General features: G+C 35.3%; 1 protein-coding gene across 1 annotated transcript in view; it reads right to left on the reverse strand.

The window, feature by feature from the left end:
* sema3c (sema domain, immunoglobulin domain (Ig), short basic domain, secreted, (semaphorin) 3C) overlaps positions 1-19,001 on the reverse strand; it is a 78,396-nt gene extending 59,395 nt beyond the window's left edge. Inside the window, exons 1-2 of the mRNA XM_088924224.1 lie at positions 18,934-19,001; positions 14,388-14,531 (exon numbers count right to left, since the gene is read on the reverse strand). Coding sequence (XP_088780350.1) covers positions 14,388-14,526 — 139 coding nt within the window. The 5' untranslated portion in view covers positions 14,527-14,531; positions 18,934-19,001. The remainder of the gene's footprint in view (positions 1-14,387; positions 14,532-18,933) is intronic.
* Between the last annotated feature and the right edge of the window lie 1,295 nt (positions 19,002-20,296).

Raw genomic sequence — 20,296 nt, forward strand, 5'->3', positions numbered from 1 at the left:
TTCATTTAGGGCTAAAATACGTTCATTGTCTTCCAATCGAGTCGAGTTGACATTGGAAGCCTGCCACACCCGGACTGTTAAACCAACGCATTAGCACGTCAAAGCCCATTGAGGGTATTGAGCCAGTATTGGCTTTAGTATTCCCCCCCTCTCCCCTCAATTCAATTCAATTCAAGGTGTTTTATTTGCATGACAGATGGGTACAAGCAGTGTTGGGTATGTATATTGTAACGCTTACGGCAGACAGGCACTGTGTAACAGCCGGCGCACCAGAGCAGCGCACCGAGGGAGCGTCTGCATTTATAACTTGGTTTTTAAAATTAGTCAAGCAATATGAAGCATCTTCTTTTACTTTTGAGTCCCTTAAATACATTGAACACAGCTTTCTCACCACTTAAGATTGCTCTTGATACCATCCTTACACAAAGCAGAAGGGAGATTTTAGTGCCTGAGCATAAAAAGAATAGGAGCATACTGCAACGCGTGTGAAGTCCATAAACGATATTAATTTTGGAACTTAAACGTTCAGTATATGGCTGGTCTCGGTACTTTAAAGAAAACATACACACCAGTATTCCATTTCTCCCTAAACATTTTAAGCATCGAAGTCTTTAAGTAACGCGATACCGGAGTCAACAAGCATACTTTTAGAATTTGATTAAAAGGGAATATAATATGGAATCGCGTATCTCAAGAAATTAATATGCAATAACTGAGTCAAGGGACTCAGAGGATCCAAGGCTAGACTGAGTATAATAGGCTTCGGGCTTCTATTGTGACATCTACTGTAAATTACAGAAATGTTAAAAGTAAACAAAATAAAGTAACCAAAATGTGGTCTAAAATCACCCCTTTAGACACCCCTTTTACTTCACTGGTGTCAGATATGAAAGGCAATAGTCTCCCGTTCTGTCTGCTGTGTGTTGCAGCAGAGGGACTCCCTGCCGCTGAAAGGGGCAGAGTAACTTGCATGCCCTCTAGTACAGTTTACACATGCACGACTTTAAAAGCTAGCAAGACAGGTTTCGATTCACATTAGCTGGCGAGCCTTGTTAAAAAAACGAATGATAATGTAACATGCCACTGTTCATGAACAAAGTTATACTGAGATTTCCTAAGATACGCGATTAAAAAATAAATAAATAAAAATTTGAATCTCCTGCGGAGCACATTCCATAAGAATCAGTGGTTTTACAGTATATATCGCCTTTAAAGGTGGCTTCTCAAAACGCTTTACGGGATAAAAACAACCAGAACAGCAGCAACAACAATATTGTATTTCGTTGCACTTTGAAAACCAAGTAATAACTTAACTATACAGTACGTGCAAACGTTTCGTATGTTGCTGTCGTGAATGCCTGCGTACCCATAAGTATCTTATTTGCCTTGAGTCTGTCTACAGTATCTCTGTCCCACTACCCCCATCTCTCCCTCAATTCAATTCAAGGTGTTTTATTTGTTTGACAGATGGGTACAATTCTTGTTGGGAATGTATACTTTGATATTTACACCCGGCGCGGCACCGAGGGAGCGTCTGCATTTATAACTTGGTTTTTAAAATTAGTCACGCAATATGAAGCATCTTCTTTTACTTCTGAGTCCCTTAAATACATTGAACACAGCTTTCTCACCATCCTTACACAAAGCAGAAACTGTCCGATGACTCACAGTACAAGTGGAAAGATTACAGATTTTAATCGTCTTTAATTTTGTCTTTAATTTTGCCTGTGGAGTGTATCTTATTAAGCTCTAAATTGCATTTTGAGCGCGGTTTTTTACTTTTTTTTAATTGCATTTTGGGCGCGGACAGCACATACAAGGGTTAATGAACTGCGCCAAGAAATTTAAAATAGTATTCTTTAGGTGTGAGGGTAGGAGTGGACCGCAGCAGGCATAATCAGCAAACCAGGAAAACAAAGAACAGGACAGGTGAGATGTGTATCCAGAAAGCGAGTGATCAGAAAAAGGAAATGGAAAACGCAGAAAAAGAAAACGCTTTACAGGATAAAAACAATAACAACAGTAGTGGCTGGGCAAACGATTTTTTTTATCGAAATACAAATTGAGATACTGTACTGTATAATGATGTGCATGAACAAAGGTATACTGCAATTTTCCTTAGATACGCGATTAATGCTTCGTAGGAGGAGGCGGTCTTTTCCTCTTGTCTAACAGTTTGTCCACAAACAAAACATTCCTGTTAGACAAAAGGAATTGAAAAAAAACAATTTTGTCAATGAAAACCGGTGTGTGTGTCTCTCCCTGCTGGATGTTCCTCTCACAAACTGCTGAATGAATAAAATAATTTTATTGAAAATGCGTTTGCGATTGTCTGGTATTTAATCTGGTCCCTTTTAACTGTTTTTCGATCTACTGTATTGCTTTGAGATGCCACTTTTAAAGGCGATATGTAAAATAAAGTTTTTTTTATTATTGTTATAGAGAAACATGATCAGATTTTCCCTGGTTCAGAAAAAAGATCTAAAGTGCTACACATAACTTTCTTAATTCGATGTATTTAAAGCAGTGAACTACTGTAGGTGTCACATAACATTCAGAAATACAATCACGTATTTGACAAATAAAAACGATTATAATCTAATCCTTCCACGTTTGATCCCAAAATCCCAAGAAATATAAATCTTGACGGGTAGAAAGCTATGCTGAAAGTTTATTAAGATGCTTAGAAGACAAAGATACTGTATCAATTTATGTTGCATTAGCCTGATTATGATTAAAAAACACATATAATTAAACACGCGTTTGCGATTTAAATCAGAACACGATTTAAATCAATATCGATTCCATATTATATTAGCAGAAAAGCTTAAAACTACCACTTTTCCACACGCTATTTCACATGCTAGTTAAATACTTCGATGCTTAAAATCGTTAGGGAGAAATGGAATACCGGTGTGTATTTTTCCTTTAAAGTGCCGAATCCTGGAATCTGACTGGCTGACACCCCTCTGAAGTGGTTCCATAAAATCTGGTATACGGAAAAGAAAGCGTTGATAAATACAAGTGTCTTTTAATACACTCTTTGCTGTGCTCTTGAGGCATGACTTTTTGCATGACTCCAAGGCATGACTTTTTTATGTATAAACATCAGTATTTACTGCTATTAATTACTGTACGATTTATAGTTGAAATCTGAGCCTAGATATAAAGTTAGATATAAAGTTAAAATCTTGACAAAGCAATGTAGGAAATACAGAGAAAATAAATTCTTTCTGACATCTAAAATCAGTTTCGATCAAGGTCTCTAAAACGAACAAGAAAAAGAAGATTTTCGGAGGGCAATTACGCTGTGTTTATATAGAATAAGTGATTTATGAGCAATCTAATTTCTTGTTCGTTTAAAACAGTGAAATGTCAGCTGTAAAAGATCGCACCAGAAACAGCACTCACTCTGCCTGTCATAGACGTTCAGGAAAGGCTGAATGAAGTCATGTCAAGTACAATAATTCGGAGAACAATAATACCAGTTGTAGGACAGTATATAAGGAGGATAAGGATTTTGAAGTTGACTCGAAATCTGATAGGTAACCAGTGCAAGGACTTGAAAACAGGTGTAATGCATCCCTGATAGGATTCTTGCTGTCATATTCTGAACATATTGAAGATTGCCCAGTGTGGATTTAATTTCCCCAGTGAACAGGATGTGCATTTATTAATTCTAGAAAAAAAGCCTTTCTTGATTTCTCTAGTTCTTAGTTTCTCTAGTTCCCTTTAAAATAAACTATTATTCCACAATGCAGAGTATTACATGGCCAGTATTTACACATGATATTTGTGATTTAAAGAAATTAACACAAGCAGCTTTTGGAGATTTAAGTGTTGGCTGAGTTATTGCAGGATAAAAGACTAGAGATGTTGGCAAGAAGAAGATAGTTTGGGGAAAGCTGAGGAATACACTTATAACAAGAACACTTCCTAATGGGGTTAGGCATACTTTTGATGAAGATGATGAAGTTAACAGACTATATGTTTACATAGATACTGAAATAAGGATTGTATTTTAGATTATGTGTAGTTGCTGGCATTGAACTGTGTGTTGGATGCACATGAATTGAAGGAATGGGCAAACATAGCTGATGCGGATCCACAGAGCCAGCATATTAAGATGTTTATAATTAGAGGCAATTTGTTTAAATAACTAGGTATGGATACTGATGTGCAAGAGAGGTGGAAAGGCTGTTTCCTTAAGCCAGCAGTAAAAAATATTTTATTCTCAGTGAGATGCTGCCATTTCATAGTGGGTTTCTAACACTGTGTATAGTTCCATCCACACAGTGCCTTTACTTCCATTTCTAATCTCTTTATCCAGTACAGAGGATTTGGAGCCTATCCCAGTAAGCAACGGACACAAGGCAGAATACACCCTGGACATAGCGCCAGTCCATCACAGGACAGACAGACACAAACACACACAGACCAGGGCCAGGTTTCCCATAAACTAATTAACTTACCAGTATGTTTTGGAGTGCGAGAGGGAGTCATATCACACATATGGAGAAAAACCATGTAACCCAGAGAGAACATGTAAACCCCACACACACAGGATGGCAGGAATTGAACCTAGGACCCCAGTGCTGCAAGATAGCAATGCTAACCACTTTGCCACCATTATAAATGGATGGATATCTTAGTTATCTTTCTAGTTCACAGGTTTGCATGCATAATTTAATTTTGAAAGCCACTGAGACATCAGGTACTACTGTTGTATTTATGAAAAAGAAACAAAACAAAAAACATACTAACAACTGTGCCATCCTACGCCTTAGCTAATACATTTTATTATTCATAAACAGTTAACATTGTTAGCAAAATATTTTGAATTATATTTAACCCTATTTTTTCTTTAGTTTTGTATTTAACTTATTATATGATAGTCAGACTTAATGTATATTTGAACAATGAAAATATATTTTTACAAGATTTTACATTAAGCACTTAAAATTAATATGGTTAATAATAGTAAACTGTAACATGCTGTAACAAGATCGGTTAAACAGCGAAGAAAATGCTTTCAGAGAAAATGTTTCAGGTGTGAAGAACATAGATCTCCAATGCAATTTCAACCAAACCTGTTCCCACACACCCCGCCCCCACTACCATTAGAATATACACAAAGCACTCAAATCTTTCGAGCTAATGATCAGGTGACCCGAGAGAGAGCGAGAGAAACACCAAGGGGTATCACCAAGGGTATTAATAATACGATCTATAGTTGAAATCTGAGCCTAAATAAAAAGAAAAAGCAAGTGATTAGGTTTATGAGCAATCTAATTACTTATTCGTTTAAAACGCTATATAAAATAAAGTTTATTATTAATTTGCTGCACAGAGCGGTGAATATTGTTATGCATAAGACAAAGATAACGATCCTGATCAGTTTAGAAATCTGTGTACGCTGTAAGGTTTTTACTTCTTAAACTTTTAAAGTACACGTTTTGAATAGAAAGAAATCCTCTTCCTGTTACAGTATGTATAGCAAACTAGCACGTCTTTTTTCTCCAATCAGAGGGGTGTCAGATGGTGTCAGCCAATCACCATTCTGCGTTGGGTAGCAACGGGTGACTGTTCTCAGGCGGAAGATGTAAACAGCTTAATGTTCGTGTTAAATAATTTTTTAAAATTCAATTAAACGGGCACAATTAAGACATTAAATATACATATACATACTGTATACAGTACAGTTTGCATACGGTAATATGTTACGCGATTAAAAAATAAATAAATAAAACTGGAAGGTTCAGCACCAGCTGGATTCGAGCACACACCCTGCCCGTTGGCAGGCACGCACCTAGACCAGTCGGCTACAGTCAGCTCGCATGAGCAGGCAGGCGAAACAGCCCTACACAGCCCTGCCGCAGTACATGGATATAATCATACCGTTATTAAATTCTTGAGATACGCGATTCCATATTATATTCCCTTTTAATCAAATTCTAAAAGTATGCTTGTTGACTCCGGTATCACGTTAGTTAAAGACTTCGAAGCTTACAATGTTTAGGGAGAAATGGAATACCGGTGTGTATTTTTCCTTGTGATATTTTAAGCTCTAGTTGAATGATAGGTGTCGCATTTTAAATCATTTTCGTAGTTAGAAATTATGAAACGCCCTGTTAAAAGCAAGGAAGTTTTTATGCCCGTTGAAGTAAAACAAAATGCCTGACAAAGTATGGCTTGGACAGATTCCAAGTGCTTGTACAAATGTGCTAAAGAAATTATACTTTGAGTATACAGCTTGTCCAAAGTCATCCATTATTAATACTATTAGTAATATCTCCGGTAAAGGCTTTGATGCATAAATATTTCTGATAAAGGTAGGTTGTGTACTTTTGTCCAACTGAGCAATCTTGCTTTCATAAAATATACCAACATTTTAATGACTGAAGATTAACATGCTGTAATACACTGTTCAAAATTAAAGGCTCAAATGCTGTACATGAGAGGTTAAGCTCCCCCTGGCGGTTTTACAAGGTGACGCCGGATAGTTTCCGGCAGAGCGTCAAATGACGCGCGATTAACACGTCACACTGCGTGACACTGCGAGATGCCGCGCCACGCCCACCGGGGTATGCCGCAAAATAACGCACGCATTTTGAATGGCTGCATCTGTAAAACCGTTATAGTATGTAGCACTGTTTACCTTAAATGTCATCTGCCAGGTGTTTACTATAGCATTACATTTCTAAATCTTGTAATTTTCATTTGCTGATTATACAGAATGTGCTAATTCTCTTATTTTGTTATAATCTGTGAACATAACTAGTTTACTATTTCAGAATCTTGATCATTGATATAAATTAAGAATAACAGTTGTTCTAGTATAGATCTCCGTGGTACTCTACTTTTTATATCACCCCAATTTTTAGTATTCAGCCATTACCTCTACTCTGTTAACCAGCTGACAATCCAGAAACACATATAACCAGGAAAACCTAAGTCCTGCAAGTTAAAAATTATTTTTAAAAGGAACTTCATCAATGTTTTCTGAAAATGTAAAAATACAATATGATCATTAGCTTTATTGATCCACTGCTGAATAAAAGCCATCCCAAGATGGGATTCTACTGCAAATTCCTGTCTTAAGCTATAGTATGCTCATCCATCTTGCTCCTTCAAATTGCCTTTCATTTTTTCATCTGACAGGGGTTATTTATTGTCACCGGGTCAATACAGTTCTACATCCCCACGGTCCAGTAATGTTCTAGGTTTTTCTGTATTTTCTTCTGAATGTTGGATGCACTTGTTTGTGCTTGAATCCATGTGTTCTTTGTTCTTTCTCTACCTGTTATTCTGTGTATACTTTTACATGATGCTTTAGGTTGTCTGGGGGTTTTACTTAGCAGTTTTACCTTGGGAGTCTAAGTTTTCCACCCAGATGATTTATTAGCAGTCTCCACTTCAGATGAAGATTTTTGTGTAATCTCCTTAATCTCATAAAAGTACTCAAACCCATTACTACTGTGCTCTTTATTTCACATATTTGGTTTTGTATTGAAAATCAGACAGGCATGAAGTGATCTTCATATACATAAACTTACTAAAGATAGATGTTATTTATTATAATTTTCAGTTAATTTTCTATATGTTTATATACAGGTCATGTTTATAAAGTTATATACTTTATCTTAGTCTCACATGACTAATTATTATTAATTATTACTTATTAAGTTTTAAGATTCATTGCCTTTTCTATAATGGTTACCTAATAAAAGTGCAATAACCGGTATTTTAAACTTCTTGATATAGGTTTAAGTGTGATCTGTAAGTGCGTTTTTATCTTACAAAGATGAAACGCAGCAGAGACAATATGAAAACAAACTTTACTTTTGTGGTTAAGAAGCTCAGATTAAAAACATAGTTATTTAATGACTAGAAAAAGTCTATCGATATACAGACAGCTGTAAAATGTACAGCATATGATAATATTATATTTTCAATCTTTTTGTGTGCCTTTTTTTCATTAGTTATTGAAAAAATATATTCTAAAATACTAATTATGCAAGTAATACTACCACAGAAGGTCTTTAGAGTATGTAGTGTTATAATGACACAATTAATTAGTTAATAACTTAATCTTGACAGTATCTCATGATTTATTTAAACTGCACCTTTTAATGAAAATGATGTGAGCTGTTATTTATTATTATTATTTTTGGTGATGTTTTTATAGGATAGCTAATCCTTTCCTTTGTAACACGAGAGCATATATCTATATAACAATGCCAATATTTGTTTTAATAAAGATATTTCTTACACAGAGGCATGTTTCAGGATCTTTTAATTGCAAGCTGAGATCACCAAGATTCAGCATAAGGAGATAGTTCACACTTAGAAAAGTTCAATCTAAATAAACTCTAACCACATATGACTTGAGAGTACTGTAAAGCTGTGGTATTGCCTTTTTAATTCTATTTCCTTTAGGGGAATGTTTATTATTGTGTTTTATTAACAGTGCTACAATTTCCGCTATAATTAATACAAAATGTAAAAGAATGTTAGCAGTTATGCAGCTGCAAAATGATTGCACAGCCAGTTTGCTAAAGTATGTGAACCAAATCCTGATACATTTACATACTGTATGGAAAAATACAATATCTGATAAGTAAATGTTTTCTAACAGAGGCTTGCCATTAGCTACATACACATTTTTATTTTTTTAATTTGTTAAGTACATACATTGAATTTGACAGGCATGTGCCGAAGGAACCTTGTTGCAATATACGGTATCTTTTAAATGTATTGGGAGCCTTACAATGTTTTCAAATAGTATTGTTTTAAGGCATGCAGTCATGACACCTAAAATTTGTAATAGTCACATTCTTTTCTATACATCTACAGCAAAAAAACAAAACAAAAAGGTGAACAGATAATTAATATGAAAGGATCAATAGATTCCATAAAAATTCAAACCCTACAAAATAGGGGCACAAAATTACCTTAATGACCCACAAATTAGTTGAGCAGCCTCTGTATGTGTGCAATAATATTGGTTCACATAGTTTCAGAATAAATACACCTATCTCTAGTCCCTCAGGCAGTAAGTGAATTTGAAGCAAAGATTCAACCATTAAGATCATGGAGCTTTCAAAACAACTCGGGGATATATTTGTATAAATGCAGAGATCAGGAGAAGGGTATAAAAACATTTCAAAGACCCTAAATATCTCTATGAGCATGGTGAAATTAATCATTAAGATGTGGAAGGCACTCAGACACTGACTAGATCAGGCTGTTCTTCTGCACTGAGCAGTCAGGCAAGGTGGAATCTGGGTAGGACCGTCAGTGAGAAGCCAACAGCAAAAATGAAATAGTTCAGTGGTTGAAACAGGGGAAAATGCTGATGGGTCAACAATATAAAGGTCACTCCACAAATGGAAGTTGTATGGAACTGAAAAGAAAACATCCCACATGTGGTACACTACAAAATGTCCAAATGTGACAATATAAACACATGGGTTTGTGGTCAGACTAGAAAATAAATTGTTTTTTTATATCTAAATGGAAAGCATTACATCTGATGCAAACCCAGCATTGTGCATCTCTCAGTCAACACCATCTCTGCTGTTAAGCAGGGTTGTGGCAGCATTATGTTATCATTTTGCTTCCATCAGCAGGGACTTGAAAAGCTTGTCAAGACTGATCGGACATAGATGGAGCAAAGCACTGGCAAATCTTAGAGGAAAACCTGCTTCAGTCAGAATACCTGGGTTAAAGGTGTACTTTAACTTTGTACTTTTTAACTGTTTAATTTTCAGGACAATGATCAAAGGACAAGGCCAGACCTACATGGGAGTGGCTTAGTAATAAGAAGGTGAATGCGCCTGAATGCCCCATTCAAAGTCATGACTTGAATCCTATTGAGAAACTGTAGAAAGACTTAAAACCTCCACTCCAGAACTGAATAAATCTGCCAAGAGGAATGGGCAAAAACTACACTAAGCCACTGTGCAACATTAGTAAGACTTAATGGGGAACTGCAATGCTATTTTGATATTTCGGGGTTAGAAAGAATGAACATTAATGAGTACATGCCAAAACACAAGGAAAGTAAAATGTTCACAGTAACATGTAAAATCTCCAATTTACAGGTATGGGGCGACCATATTCTGCAATTCAGAACGTGACAACAAAACTTCCAGTGACGTGAAGTAGCCGTATTACATTGTGAACAAATAAAAACAAAAAAAAAATGTTTGTGCATACTTTTGTAATTTCACAAAATGGGACACCATAGGAATGATCTGAATACTAGACAAAAGCACTGTATTTTTAATGGTCTTTGATATACCACTAGGCCGGGGAAAGAAGGAATAAACACTGTGAAATTCCTCCCATGAATATTAAAGTATATACAGTAAAGCTAACACAGTATTTCTGAGGTATGAGCTTCCATAAACCTAAGATTAATTCTACAGACTTCTTTCTAAGAGGCAACACACAATGACTACTTGAAATCAGAATGTGCTGATTAACATTAAAACATTTTTATTCTTGCTTTGAAGGAATGACTTGAACTTTATGAGTCAATTTTGCAGTCATTTCAAGATGTATTTCAATGTATTTCAAGATCTAAATGTATTTCTCATCGAAACAGAGAAATAGTAAACTTTTAAATTTCTATTCAATTCCCAAAACTAAAGAATACAGGAAATGTCGTAATGGCAGACTGTTCAAAAGGCATATCTGTGTAGTCTTCATGCGATTACACAATAGAATCTACTGTTCCCAGACAAAATTAATATTTGAGGACATGAACTCATTAGCCCCATTTTCATTAAAGTGATTGTTCACTTGCTAATGCAAATCTGTTTAAAAACACCCATGGAAGATTCTAGCAAAAACCACTAAGATCCCTTTTAAAAAGCTGTACTGTAAAACATTTAATCAGATTCAACTTGGATTCTGATGTAACTAATTCCTACAAAGAAGGAAGGTTTATTGGACCAAGGAACCAGACTCTTTTGCTCTAAAAAACGGTTGGCTGAAATGAATACTCTATTTGTCACAAAAAAGTTCTGCTTAATATGATATACCATATTTTAAAAAAGAACTTCCTTGTTCAAAAACATTCTACCAACAGTTGTCAGCTTAAAATTAATTAAAACCAAACAAAAAAGGACCAAAGAGACTTCTTTATTCTCATTCAGCATAAATGCTGTTAAAAGCATACTTCATGAAGTATCCTATTTTAAGCTTATGCCAAAGGGATGCATTGTTAATATTTTATCTATTGTTTTTCTACAAAGAACAAGATTATACCCAGGTCTTTCTCTTTAGACTTAGAATCCACTGAAACGATGCAGCAGGCACAGCAACAATAATGTTAAAAATGGAATGAAGTTTTACCGTTACAAGACTTTTTGATGAGGGTTCTATTAACCCAGCAAGGTACAGCAGCTTTCGTGGCTGGCAGTGAAGTTTAACAGCAGGATAATTGCTTTAAGTAGCTAGCAAAGAGCAATGAGAAATCAGGGTTGTCTGGAGAACAGCGGGGTGCTTGTAATAAATGGGAAAAAGTTAGAGCAGTAGGCAGGAGCTCCCTTCAGCAGCACTATTATGAAAAATGATGAGGATTACATGAATATTGTTATTGTGTTTCACTAAGTCCGAATGTAGAGAATACATGTTGTTTCCTGTGAAAATTTCTTGCTGACGTTGAAGTTAAGAAATATCTGTCTTGAAACAACAAGGAATCATTTCAAATTTTAGACAATTCTGTGGTCATTGTATTGTTATTGACAACCATTAATCATGTTGAAGGTATAAAGGATACCCTTTGTATAATCAAGTGAGTGCCATTTAAACATTACTTAATAGAAATATCACTACGCTCTCATGTCCATCCTGACTGACTTGTGACGCTATGTGTGCAGAACTCATGTAAGATTTTAGTAATGATGGCATACAAAAAAATAATTTTTAATCACTCACAAAGTGAAAAGTGTAGTACATTAATGAGGATGCATTCATTTTAATAGTACTCTGATAAAAAAAAATATTTGGTTTCTATTGTACTCTTTTTCCTTTTAAACACAGTGATGTCTTTGCAAACACTATATTTACTCAACATTGTTATAAGGCATGCTATAACTTAAAGCTGTGTGTATCACTGCACATGCTACATAGGAACCAGCAGAGGTCTATTCCATTGTGGAAAATAAGAAAAAAAAATCAATTACTTTTCAGAATGGAATTAAGCTCTACTAGATCTCATAAAATATCAGTATCCCAACATTGTGCATGTATAGTTGAGAGTGTGGACTGCTTCAGTGTTCAATTTGGTCTCAATTCTATTATTATGTACAAATGGAGTTGAATTTTGAATTTTGGTTCCCACAATACAAAAAAAATATATATATATATATTTCGGCTCTCAAATCAGTCCAGAGAAGAGCAACCAGATATATTCCTGAATTTAAAGGACTATCTTATGCTAACAGGCTACCTGAATATTTTTAGAATCGAACAAAGAGCAATAGGAAACCTGACTCAGACATTCAGAATCCTTGCATTGAATATGGCAAGGCACTGGCACGTTGTTAAGTCTCTGTGAATTTTGTACAATGGCATGGGGCAATGTTTGCCCATTCGTCTAGTCAGATTTGCTCAGGACCTCTGAAGTTCCTCAGGAACTTAAGGACTGCAGCTTCCAAATCTTTCTACAGATTCTCAATAGAATCCAAGTCAAAACTTGACTGGGCCACTTATGGACATTCACTTTCTTATTAAACCACTGCAGTGTAGGTTTGGCCTCGTACTTTGAATCACTGTCCTGCTGAAAGGTGAGTTTTTGTCCAACATGTTTTCCTAGTATTTCCCTGTACTTTGCTCTGTCCATTTTTTCTTCAATATTAACAAGCTTTCCAGTTCCTGGTAAGGATGAACATTCCTATATCATGATGCTGCTTCTAGCATGCTTTACTGTAGGAATGGTGTTGACTGGGAGATGTGTTGTGTTGGGTCTACGTATAAGTAATGCTTGGTGTTTAACCCAAAAAGTTCAATTTTAATAGTCTCATTTGACCCCAACACCTTTTGCCATATTTTTGCAGGATCACTTAGGTGCATTGTTACAAACTCCATGCAGGATATGAGATGGGATTTATACTCTGCAATAAAAGCCAGCTTTGTCGAGTGACCAGTATTTTGTTGACTGATGATGATTTTTCTCACATTTTAGTCATTGAACTCTGTAGCTCTGTCAAACCTGTTATTGGCCTCACTATGCCATCCTTCACCACTTTCTCTCCTGGTTGCTCTGTTTGGATGGACAGTCTGATCTAGACAGTGTCTGGGGACATCTTCCATTTTTATATGATTGAACAAACTATGCTCACAGTGATATTCAGAGACTTCAATTTTTTTGTATCCTTCTACTGATCTGTGCTCTTCAATGACTTTATCCCTGACTTGCTTCAAAATTTTTCATGGTTGAGTTTTTACTTGAAATTCACTACCTAACCAAGGAATTGTCACGATCGTCATCCCTCCTTTACAGGGCACTCCAACCCTTTTGTATTTTAGTTTCGTTATTACGTGCACCTGCCCCCTGTCTGCTGTTTACTATTTAAGTGTGGCGTTTCCGTAGCTTTTGGCTCAGCATCTGGAAGACGGACACCCAGAAACCCGCCTACCAGCGGGTCCAGGAGTGATCCGATGGCATAGGCTTCAGAACGGCGTCCTGATCATCTGGGTCCAGGGCTCGGCGCACCTGACCTCGTTATCCTTTTAACCTCTGTGTTCCTTTTCGAGTTCCCCCTTCCCAGGGATTTTAATCGTCCTTGTCTTGGGTTGACCTCCCAGTTTTGGATTATGGACTGCGCCCCGGTTTCCCTTTTTGGACTTTGTTGGACTTGTTCACCTGCGCCACGCCCCCAGAGCACCGGATCACAGCTGTCACGCCCCCCTGTCTGTCAACCTGTCCTGTTCCTGCCGTGTTTCCCCTGATGTCCTACTCCAGTCACTTCCAGATTATACCGTCTGCATAGGGTCCTAAATATGCACTACACGAAAGTCTGAACCGGCTCCTGTTACAGGAACCTCACAGAAACAAGCGTTGTTATTCTGAAATCATGAGAACCACTATCATTGCACACAAACAGAGGTGACTCAACTAGTTGTCTAGCTCAATAATGTATTTTTGTATGACTAAATTAATTTAGATTTAACACAGCAAAGGGTATGAATACCTATGCATTCATGTTATATTTTATATGAATTCTCAATTTCCTTATTTATGTTCTTTTTAAAATGGTGCAAGGACCAGACCCATTTTACGAGGTAGCATAAATGCTACCAAAATAAACAAATAAATGTGACTAAAACAATCTCAGTAGTTTACAAAACCAAAGACTTAAATTTCACTTTACCTTCAAATGGCAAGTAAACTCTTGGCACAGGCTGTGGAAAAGACAAGACCCAGCTGGAGTGAAACACAATTCTTAACATCACCTGAAGCACCATAGATCTTGTCATGACTCCTGTCTTGGGAAGTAACATCAAGACCATAGCTCCTGATTGAAAAAGAAGAGATCAACAGAGAAACAAATTTATATTACATTGCTCTATTATAATGTAGAGCTACTTTTTATTCAATACATTTTTCTGCATTTCAAAGGAACATGAAAAGTATAAAAGCAACAAATCAGTCCTGCACTCTTACAGCTAAAATGTAAATAATGGCTTGTGTTTTTTAATAAGAAACCTATTCAAAGTATTCAAAACCTTCAGTACTGTTTGTATTGTTTTAGGTTATGTAAAGACAGCCAGCATTTTCCATTGAAAGGTTTTCACATGATACTGCAAGCATTTTTTTTTTCCATTTACTGCAGTCAATGTGCCTGTGTTTGGTTGTTTTTCTGTCATAAACTAATTACAAACAGTAACGTCAGACTATGCTGAAATCCTGAATTTCCCGAAAATTATATTGACCTTTAGTAACCAGGAGAGTAATTAATTTCAGAGCTAAGAGTTCATTTTACACACTCCTGAACAGCCTTCTAGATTCTGTTTGTTTAGTTACTTTATTGCATACACAAGACATTAATTCTGTATTTTACTTCAAATATGAATTTGTAAAATGTTGTATATGAAAACAAGTACAAGGCCTTATCTGCATGCGTGTGTACAGTACTTCCATGACTCCTTCAGGTTCAATTGGAAATTTGAACGGCTTTATACACCACTGTCAAGGCATGTGCCAAGTCACTATATAAAGATAAGTGAATAACCAGCACTACATGCCCCAAGTCTCAAGACTCATTCTTAATACATAAGGCTGCTGAGTTATAAAAGATTGAATCAAGGTCTGTTAAAACACCCTTTTGAGAAAAGAAGAAAAGAGGAGCTAAAATATGTGAAACATTTTATTTGGAATAAGTGTGGTAATAGACATAGTTTTAGTAGCATTTCAGACAGTAAAGGCACCAATATTTACAGCACAGCATACAATAGAGTAAAATATCGCTAGATTGCACATGTACATTTTAGAACGGAAACATTTTAACCATATTAGAAAAATAAAATTAAGTAAAATCTATTTGACAGAACCATGTGGGTTTTCGTTCTTGTCCAGAAACATATTTCTCCAAGTAATGGAAGAAATGCCTAAACTCAAGAATATACAATACAATATTTTTTTAGAAAGTTTTCAGCTTAATTTTAGATTACAGACAAACAGCTGGTAGGGACATAAAAAACCGCTTATGAAGGCAGTAGGATTATCACATACTGAAATATGTAAGTCTGCTTTGTGTACCAAATACTATAGAGGTGTATTTCAGATTTGATTAATATGACCCATTCAATGCAATAGAGAGGCATATGAATCACTGCAAACAGATTTCATATAGTAGGTGTTCTTTGAGAATGCCAACAAAAACAAACAAAACACAATTAAGTCCTGAAAATCCAAGTGGCAAAATACACAAAGACAGTGGTTCTCAGTCCTGGTCCTGGAGTGCATGTGTCTGCCGTTTGTTTCCTATGTTTTCTGCTTTTTTCTGCACTCAGGCCTTGGCTTAGAAAATACCAGTGCACTGGTAACCCCTGTGTCTTCGATTTTTATTTTGCTCTAGCAGAGTTATTATTCACAGGCTTAATCATTTCAATTAATCTTTTTCTATTTGAGACCTTTTTCAGATTTAAAAAGCCGAATGATATTTGAACACTGTATGGATTCATGAGTTTCAGGACCACCCTCATTCAGGTGTGCTAGCTGATCTATAACCCACTGCACTTCAGCAAAGGAAAAACTATGTCAATTACACTTGTATCTATTAATGACCAATTGATCAATTATCAAGAGCTATTTAGTCACAAGTAGTGAAGCAATGCCTTAATTAGCTAAACGCAACTAAATAAATAGCGACTGCATCAATTTTCTGTGTCCTGAAGTTGCTGGACATAATGCACTTTAACTGGAGATATTTTTTAAATTGAAAAATTTTAAACTAGCAAGCAGATCAGTTTCAGGCACCAATTATCATTAGTGCTTAAGGGCCTATTTGGAACAAAAAATCTGTAGGCACGGGTTACTCCGGAACCAGTATTACCTACAGTTACACTAAGTAAATAGCAATTAATTTCTTTTTATAATTACTTTTATACTAAGCAAATCAAAGGATTGTTATTTATAAGGCATATTGGACAAAAACAAAAATATGAAAAAAAGGGTCTTGTTCTGTCTCTACATTTGAAGATCATAACTCAATACTTTTTTTTTTCTTACAGATTACAAGGTCATCATAGCAAACCACTTGTAGTACTGACTGCAATAGTAAATAATGTAATGAAAAAATCACTCCAACATCATCTTTGTCTTGCAATGTTTGTTATTTGTCGGGCAATTTAAAAAATGAAACACAAATAATACTGTCATCGTTTGTAAATGTTGCTCTGTAATAAACTTAAATGGCAATTAGGGTGTACATCTGCAACCAATTAAATCAGTGACAAACAAAACAAACTGACAAACTAGCTCAGGTTAGAAACTAGCTCAGCCTAGTTCCTAGCAGGTCCTTATATTAGCTGTCCAACTGGTTCAATTAGAAAAAACCTTTGAAGGCAACATTACCCCCATTGTTTGCAGGGTGTACAAAAGGACCTATTTCTGACACCAGTTTCCAATGTTGAACCAGCCAAACTGAAAATATAACTGTTACGCTGGCCCAATGCCAGCTACTGTCTAGGTTTCTCCCTAAGAGCAAATATCCTGCACTGAGACATTCCGCAATGTTCTTAACTATTGTACTTTGAAGTTACATTAGGTCACTTTGTATTCAGGTAAATTCACAATTAATATTCCTGTACATATACAGTACTGTACATGCATACTATAATTGGTTGCAGTTTGTGAACCCCTGAGTCACTCTTGCTCCAAATTTATTGAAAGAGTATGTAAAATGCCTTTCTTTCTTTATGCTTTTGATTGGTTTTTACTTAAAATCCTGCCTGAATTGATTTTACATTGCTCAGACAGCACACTTTTATCAAATTAAAATATGTCTATACGGTAATATACAGTATATGATAGAATTTTATTTTCAGATAATTCTGAGTCAGCTCCCATGGAATGTGAGACTTTGAATCATCTTAGAAGGTTGTTTAAGAATCTTAAATTGATGTTCCAAATAAACTAAATAAGACATACATCTGATGTACTGTTTAAAAGTATAAAAGTCATGTGAATATAAGCAATACAAAGGAATTAAAAGAACCTCAAATAGATCTATCATTTTACATTGCTCAGACTTAAGCCCTTACAGATTGATCCTTTAAGATCAATAGTAAGTTTATCACCTCTGATACCTGAGTATACATATTGTTAAAAAACACAATCTTTCCTAATTCCTTAATTATATTGCTATTTTGCTATGAAAATCTAACATTAAGATTATCCTAGTAAGCTAAAAATATAAAATAGCTTATTATTACTTTATTTTATAGCTGTCTGCCCCCTATGCATTCATCACAGTTTGATGGCTGTAACAGTCCTATCTCCTTCAGTCTATTCTGTTTAATTCAAATCCATCTACTAGTACATCCACACTTCTCAGATTCTCCTGATCACAGCTTTTTCCTATAAACAATTGATCACGTTACTCCCATATGAGACATGCAAAGTAAATGCTGGTTAATGGTTAATGCAGAGACAAATCAACTTAATAGTGTCACATTTTTCAGTATGAAATACTTGTTCTGTTAAACATTGAATTGATATGAACAAAAGAAAGAAAGATATACGCAGTTTGTTGTGGTGTTATATTTGATTCCCTACTGAAATTTAACACTGGATAACTTTGTGTCAAATACAGGTAAATAATAGCAATATAAATAACTGGATTTGCAAGATTAAATCCATTTACAAAATTTAAATTAGTATAATTTATAATTGCATTTTATTGATATTTTGAATTTAAAGATTTGTATTAAATGTGGTTTTAGAATTCATTAAAAATGAAATTCCAGCTGTAACTTTTTCCACTATAAACTGTAAATTCATTTATAGTCTATGGTAAATCTGGAAGTACACAATTCATTTTAGGGGAATCCCATCTTTAGTTAAACAAATACAGGCAAGCTTTTTGTTAAGCAAACATTTAAAACTGAAAAACTACACACTGAAATGAATAAAGGTATAACTTTATTGTTATGAGTACTGTTAGTGATCTTCACTTCCACATTTCACACAGGCATTTCCTTTCGAAATGCTAAATCATACCACAGTGTTTACAAAAACATCACTGAATTGTGTGTTGGTTCCTAGGACTACAATTAGAATCCCATATCGACCATTTTTCAGCTTAGAATTATATGGAAAGGAATTTGCACCTGTTAAACCAAACAAACCACCTATCCCAGTAAATTGACATCTAAAGCAATCCTAATGAGGAACTTGATAAAATGTTAACTTACCTTGAAAGATTAATGTCTTCTTATCTGCATGTAATATGTTTTTCCTTCCTGTATGCAGTTCATAAGACAGTTCTGCTTATGATTGCTTCAAACAATTTTGATGTTTTGCCTCCTAGAAAGTTCCTCAGAAAGAGAGTAGAGAAAGGAACAAACAGCTCCCATCAGTTATCTAGCCTTCCTTTCCAGAAAGGGATAGCATGAGTGAATGAAATGCAGAGGGGGGAGGTCTCTGGGTTTCCTATTACACTGCATACTGCCCAGCTACCATGCACTCCCTGCTAACGAGACAGCAGACAGATAACCCAGCCCTCAAATCTAGCATTGAACATTGCGTCTACAATATGCTCATACATATTCTTCCAGACAAACTCAATCTAAATTAACTTAAAAATGAATAACAAGTTAAAAATATATAGATGAGACACATAGCACGTTCTGGGAGTATTATTTATTTTACATTTTTGTACATCATTATGTCAGCGTTGATAAAAAAAAATGTAAATTAAAAAGCATTTTTCGAAAGCACAATTTCTTCCTGCAGAAACACTCTCGAAATGGCATACAGTTTAAGACTTCAGAACTCCAGGTAATAATTTATCACAAACATGTCTGTCTTAAATACGACAAAATATTACAGTATATTATTTGTTTCATGCGTACTTCTTATATCTGCTTGATCAGTGTCTTTATACAGCTGAATGTACAGTTAAGGCATACAAATTGTTTATTGCACTTGAATATCAATTGTGAAGAACAGGAGTGCAGTTAAATGCAGTGTCAAGAAAGTAATCAAACTTTTCATACATGTCACACCAGGTTTGTAAATTCACTGTATTTTTTTCTAGTGATAAGATATTTAACTAAGTTATATAGTTTGAAGTAGATGACAAAGGAAATTGTTTATTCGTCCAAATCGTGGTACAGACAGTTAGCTCTAAATTACTTTAGCATATGCGATGTAGTGAAGCTCCAAGAGTATGTTACTAAAGCCAGGCTACAAGAAAATACTGGTGAGTTACAACTGTGGCTAACGTTCAGACAAGTCATGATGGTTTAAAGAAAAAGTATAACAATATACTGTATCACAATAGTTTTTCCTAGAGAATCAGACATTTCTAATTTCAATCATTTTACCTGAATAATCTATAATGTTATTATTTACAGATTTTGCCTAGAGCTTTCATAACTGTTTATGTTGTTATATATATATTCCACCTCAGTCTGACTCAGGTGACATGGACTTGCAGTGTGAAAAAGAAATTGCAAGTCACACATTGTATATTTTACAGCACATGCCATGCACACACTGTCTTCGTCTCTTCTCTGCAAGTACAGTGGCTGCAGTGGTGAACAATGCTGAGGA

This window comes from Atractosteus spatula, chromosome 8, assembly GCF_055471065.1.
Source record: "Atractosteus spatula isolate fAtrSpa1 chromosome 8, fAtrSpa1.hap1, whole genome shotgun sequence".
Taxonomy (NCBI): domain Eukaryota; kingdom Metazoa; phylum Chordata; class Actinopteri; order Semionotiformes; family Lepisosteidae; genus Atractosteus; species Atractosteus spatula.